The sequence below is a fragment of the Eleutherodactylus coqui genome, chromosome 12, assembly GCF_035609145.1.
Source record: "Eleutherodactylus coqui strain aEleCoq1 chromosome 12, aEleCoq1.hap1, whole genome shotgun sequence".
Lineage (NCBI taxonomy): Eukaryota > Metazoa > Chordata > Amphibia > Anura > Eleutherodactylidae > Eleutherodactylus > Eleutherodactylus coqui.
This window is the reverse complement of record NC_089848.1, coordinates 52,348,019-52,354,018: the sequence shown is the minus strand read 5'-3', so window position 1 is coordinate 52,354,018 and position 6,000 is coordinate 52,348,019. Positions and strand designations below refer to the sequence as shown.

General features: G+C 47.7%; 1 protein-coding gene across 1 annotated transcript in view; it reads left to right on the top strand.

The window, feature by feature from the left end:
- The first annotated feature begins 990 nt into the window (after positions 1-990).
- Positions 991-6,000, top strand: part of UBE2E1 (ubiquitin conjugating enzyme E2 E1) — a 45,544-nt gene continuing 40,534 nt past the window's right edge. Inside the window, exon 1 of the mRNA XM_066584570.1 lies at positions 991-1,230. Coding sequence (XP_066440667.1) covers positions 1,061-1,230 — 170 coding nt within the window. The 5' untranslated portion in view covers positions 991-1,060. The remainder of the gene's footprint in view (positions 1,231-6,000) is intronic.

The following is a 6,000-nucleotide window of genomic DNA, read 5'->3' as shown; positions in this document are numbered from 1 at the left end:
TTGCTACCATTGAAATCAGTGGGAGGGGTGCCTTCTATTACACTTCGGACCCAGAAATGTAATAGGAGGCATCTCTCCCAACGATTTCAATGGTAGCAAAGCCTTTATTACTCTTCCAGCTGTGATCACCTATGATGACGTCCAACCGGATGATAGCAGCGAGGTCAGAAATGTCATCGGTGGTCCTTGAAATCAGTGGGAGTGATGCCTTCCATTACACTTCTGACCGCAATGAGGACCCAGAAATGTAATAGGATGCATCCCTCCCAATGATTTCAATGACCACCGATGACGATGTCCGACCTCGCTATTATCATCCGGCTAACATCATCATAGGTGATCACAGCCGGAAGCGTAATAAAGGCTTTGCTACCATTGAAATCATTGGGAGGGATGCCTCCTATTACATTTCTGGGTCAAAAGTGTTATAGAAGGCACCCCTCCCACTGATTTCATTGGTAGCGCAGCCTTTATTGCGCTTCCGTCTGTGATCACCTATGATGACGTCCAACCGGATGATAACAGCAAGGTCGGACATTGTCATCGGTGGTCACTGAAATCATTGGGAGGGATGCCTTCTATTACACTTCCGGGTCTGACTGCAACGAGGACGCTGAAGTGTAATAGAAAGCCTTTATGACACTTCCGGCCGTGATCGCCTATGGCAGCGGATCCTCGGTGGACCCTGCCGATCAACTATTGATCCTGTGCCTATAGTAAATCCCCCTATAAAGGGCCAACATTTCCCTTCTTGTCCCCCGTCAGCAGCCATCTGCGACCCCGTAGCTGCTGACTGATGCCCAGATAAGTATGTGCCCCCCTATCTGTAGAGAGAGGTGGCAGGTAGGTGGCCATGATCACATCTGTGTAGTCAGCGCTCCTTCCCTCCTCCTGGCACTGACTAGTTTGCAGACACTTCTCTCCCCTCCTCCGGTTGTGTGGCACTGTGGGCACCGGGTGGGGGCAGCACATTGTTGTGTTTGGGGTGGGGGGAGGATATTACATCTGGTCACCCTCCTCCTCCTCTCTCTCGCTGCAGGCTTGTGTGTGTGATCTCGCTATGTCGGATGACGATTCGAGGGCCAGCAGCAGCTCCTCTTCCTCCACCGCCTCCAGCCAGCAGATAGACCGGGAGCCGGGCAGCCAGCAGCTCAGCGCCAACCCCAAGAAGAAGGAGAGCAAAGTCAGCATGAGCAAGAACTCCAAGCTGCTGTCCACCAGCGCCAAGAGGTAGGAGCTCTGCGGGCGGCGTGCTTTGTGTGCTGCCAGCCTCCATGATGGCACGGAGGGGGGGGGGGGGCATGGGGGTGATGGTGCCAAGGCCGCACTGGCCCCCACCTCTGTGCGCCGGCAGCGCACGGGTTAACCTGTGGCAGACAAAGGCAGCGGATGGCGGAGCGGGGGTCTCACGCAGACAATGGGGGTCGGGCCGGATCGATATATTGTGATGATGATCACAAGTGGACAACAAAAGAGGGGGGATACAAAAAAGTGCGTTCCCTTTAAGTCTCGCCTCACATCCCCCTCGTTAACCCTTTCTCTCCTCTCTAGCGCCCCCCCGGCAAGGAAGGAGTGGCGCGATTTGCATTCGGGGGCGCCACCCACGACGCCTCATTTGCATGTTAGCTTTTGGGGGTTACTGTGTGATCCCCCCTGTCGTTACTTAGAAGGGATTGCCTCATAAAGAACCCCCAAAATACTGCAGCTTTAATGGGGTCGGAAGCGAAGCAGCTGCCGGGAGGGGAGGACGAAGCTGCGGCCGCCATGTTGTCCCCCCCATGTCTGACTAGAATGTGTGAGGAGAAATGTTGTCACCCTTGGGGTCCTAAACTGTGGTGGGCACAGGGCTTCTCCTGAGGATTTACCTCATAGGCTTTAGCACATAGACTTTACCTCATAGGCTTTAGCACATAGACATTACCCCATAGGTTTTACCTCATAGGTTTTACCTCATAGGTTATACCTCATAGACTTTACCTCATAGGTTATACCTCATAGACTTTACCCCATAGGTTTTACCTCATAGACTTTACCCCATAGGTTTTAGCACATAGACTTTACCCCATAGGTTTTAGCACATAGACTTTACCTCATAGGTTTTACCTCATAGACTTTACCTCATAGGTTATACCTCATAGACTTTACCTCATAGGTTTTAGCACATAGACTTTACCTCATAGACATTACCCCATAGGTTTTACCCCATAGACTTTACCCCATAGGTTTTACCTCATAGACTTTACCCCATAGGTTTTACCCCATAGACTTTACCCCATAGGTTTTACCTCATAGACTTTACCCCATAGGTTTTACCCCATAGACTTTACCCCATAGACTTTACCTCATAGGTTTTACCTCATAGGTTTTACCTCATAGACTTTACCTCATAGGTTTTACCCCATAGACTTTACCTCATAGGTTTTACCTCATAGACTTTACCCCATAGGTTTTACCCCATAGACTTTACCCCATAGACTTTACCTCATAGGTTTTACCTCATAGATTTTACCTCATAGACTTTACCTCATAGACTTTACCCCATAGACTTTACCTCATAGGTTTTACCTCATAGATTTTACCTCATAGACTTTACCTCATAGACTTTACCCCATAGACTTTACCTCATAGACTTTACCTCATAGGTTTTACCTCATAGACTTTATCTCATAGGTTTTACCTCATAGACTTTACCTCATAGACTTTACCCCATAGACTTTACCCCATAGACTTTACCTCATAGGTTTTACCTCATAGACTTTATCTCATAGGTTTTACCTCATAGGTTTTACCCCATAGACTTTACCTCATAGGTTTTACCCCATAGACTTTACCTCATAGGTTTTACCCCATAGACTTTACCTCATAGACTTTACCTCATAGGTTTTACCTCATAGACTTTACCTCATAGGTTTTACCCCATAGACTTGTTCTTCAGACATGGCGTTGTGTCTGATAGCAGATAACAATGATGGTTACAGATAATAATGGGGTTCCGCCGATGGGTGACAAGCTGTGCGCACGTTAGTGGCCATCACCGAGCGCTCCGCCCTTACGCTCGTTCGCTCGGGCAGCCTCTTTATACAGCAGGTACATCGTTTACTCGTTCAAACGGGAAACTGTTTAGCCGTTCCCATTGGCTGTATAAGCTGAGCGATCACTGGGTAAATCAGCAAACAAACGCGCCAAATTAAATGGCTAATTAGTCTGAGTTCCAGTTGTGTTTTTTTTCCGAGCAGAATTACGCATCGTATCCCGCATCTCCTAGCGTGTTGCGTGCTTCTATAGGGACCTTTGGTGCGCAAATGCGCAGAAAATAGAGCATACTGCTTTTTTTTACGCAGCCGAATTGCACAGCAAAAATCCGTGCATATAAACTAACCCATTAAAATCAGTAGGTCCGATTCTCTGCGTATCGCTCGTGCACTAATACCCTCTGTAAAGGGGCCTAAGCCTGGGTTCTCACATGCCGGATTCCCGGCAGGAAATCTCGCGGTTTGGCCACAGCAAAAAAATCGCAAGATTTCCGCCGGGGAAGCGTTGCTTCAAAACCTGCGGCACTTAGCCGCGGGTTTTGAAGCGGTCTGGCCGCTTGCTCTTTCGCTGCAACCGGCGCTCCCACAGAGTGGAGCGCGGCCGCAGTGGAAGAAGAAAAAAATTAACATGCTGCGGCCGGCGAATCCGCGCTTCAGCGCCGGATTCGCCATCCCGTCTGGACGAGATTTCTGAGAAATCTCGTCCACATGGCTGGCTAATTTCCGCTGCAAATCCGCCCCGTGTGAACCCAGCCTAACGGTACAGATTTTAATATAGTTTTGGCACGGATTTTTCACCCCAATTTCACTACGTATAAGCGTACCCTCTGGGTTTAGTTAGGAGGCCATATTTATCGCCCTAGTACTGTCCGCGTATTTCACGGACAGCACATTAACTCATTAAAACCTATAAAGCCATTCACGTGCAAATTTTCATCTGGACCAATGTTCCGTGGGTAAAAAGTTTGCTGCGTGTTCTATTCTTGTCCGTATCGCCGATGGGAATAGGAATGCAGTGTGCGCTGTCCTGGCGGATCAGACGGTGCATGGAGCGGTATCCGCGTGCCGTCTGATGCAAGTTACGTCCAAGATTCTTGGGCACATACTGCAGTACAGACATCTGAATGAGGCCTTGGGGTTCTTTTACACGGGAGGATTATCTGCAGTATCACATTGACAGTGGGCCCAGCGATCAGCCGATCGGCGGCGATCTTTGGCAGTGGACCCCCGACAATCAGTTATTAATGAACTATCCTGTGGTTAGGCCATCCAAAGTAACCTCTTTAAGGATAGTACGAGCAGTGCAGGTTTCTGACTATCCGGTGACGTGCTCACACTGTAATCCTCATTGAAGAGGTCCATTAGTTACCTTTTATTTGCACAGTCTTGTTGATGTTGCCCATAATGAGGCCATTACCATAGAACTAGATCCTCCACCAGGGCCTTACCAATCTCAGCGGCCATCCAGGCACTGGCGTATAGAAACATTCTGCTACTCTGTCACCTCTTGGCATCTTCTATTGATGTTTATGGAAGTTCTCATTGTCGGACCACTTATAACATCAAGCTGGCTCTCAGCGTCTGTAGTCATGTGTCCGTCTCTGCTTTTAGCACATAAATATTTTACATGACACAAAAGGCCGAGAATCGGGTTTACTGAGAAGAATCCTTTCATTAAAATAATTGCCGCTGATTCTCCTCTGACTACTACGATTCAGGGGCTGCGACTGTATCTGCGTGACCCCTGTAAGAGAAGCCTTACATATAGAGAATTGGAATGATGTAGCGATTAATGAGATGTAAACACACAGCCATAATAACTTCATGGAAAAGTTAGAACTTTGGATTAGATTTCTCTGTGACGGCACCAATGACTTCTACTGGGCTGAGCGGGCTATGTGCTGTCCAGTATGCAGCAATGCGTCCATTGTGGGGCTTGTGCGTACTACTACTTTACCAGTAGTATACATAGTACTTTATACCTCCCACTTCATGTAAATACATCCGTGGGGAGTACATTGCATATGCATCTGAATACACCAGAAATCACAAAGGCCCAGTCGTTTATTCCTTATATCTCTGCTTTATACATTTCCTCCCCCTCTCGGCCCTAATTTACACAATGCTAAGGCATATTCATATGACTGTTTGCTAACTCGTACCGTATCAATCGGTTCAATTTTGCAAACTATTTTCCTGCGTTTTTTTTTTCCATGCTACTACTTTTCTTTAGTGCATTTTCCACGTACACATAAAAAAAAATCGCATCTTACTACTTTTATTTTTTATGGTTTCCATGGTTACTTGTGTTGAAATCGGATCGAACTCTCATCATGTGATTGCAATCCGTGTTGTTTTTTTTTTTTACCCCCCTGTCGATCACCTATTGATCATAACTGTAGTTCTATTGCATGGGCCCATTTGAGCTGGAAGTCCACAGCTCAGTATGCTGTACAAGCACAGACGATCATACTACTGATGGGTGTGGATGCCGGGTGCTGGACCCCCACAGTCTGCTATAGGATGGGCCATCAATAGATTAAATCTGACCACACACACACACACACTCTCTCACACACACTGTCACACACACACACACACACACACACACACACACACACACACACACACACTCTCACATACACTCTCTCACACACACACTCTCACACACACTCTCTCACACACACTGTCACACTCTCTCACACACACACTCTCTCACACACACACTTTCACACACTCTCACACACACTCTCTCACACACACTCTCTCACACACACTCTCTCACACACACTCTCTCACACACACTCTCTCACACACACTCTCACACACACACTCTCTCTCACACTCTCTCTCACACTCTCTCTCACACTCTCTCTCACACTCTCTCTCACACTCTCTCTCACATTCTCTCTCACACACTCTCTCACACACTCACACACACACACTCTCTCACACACACTGTCACACA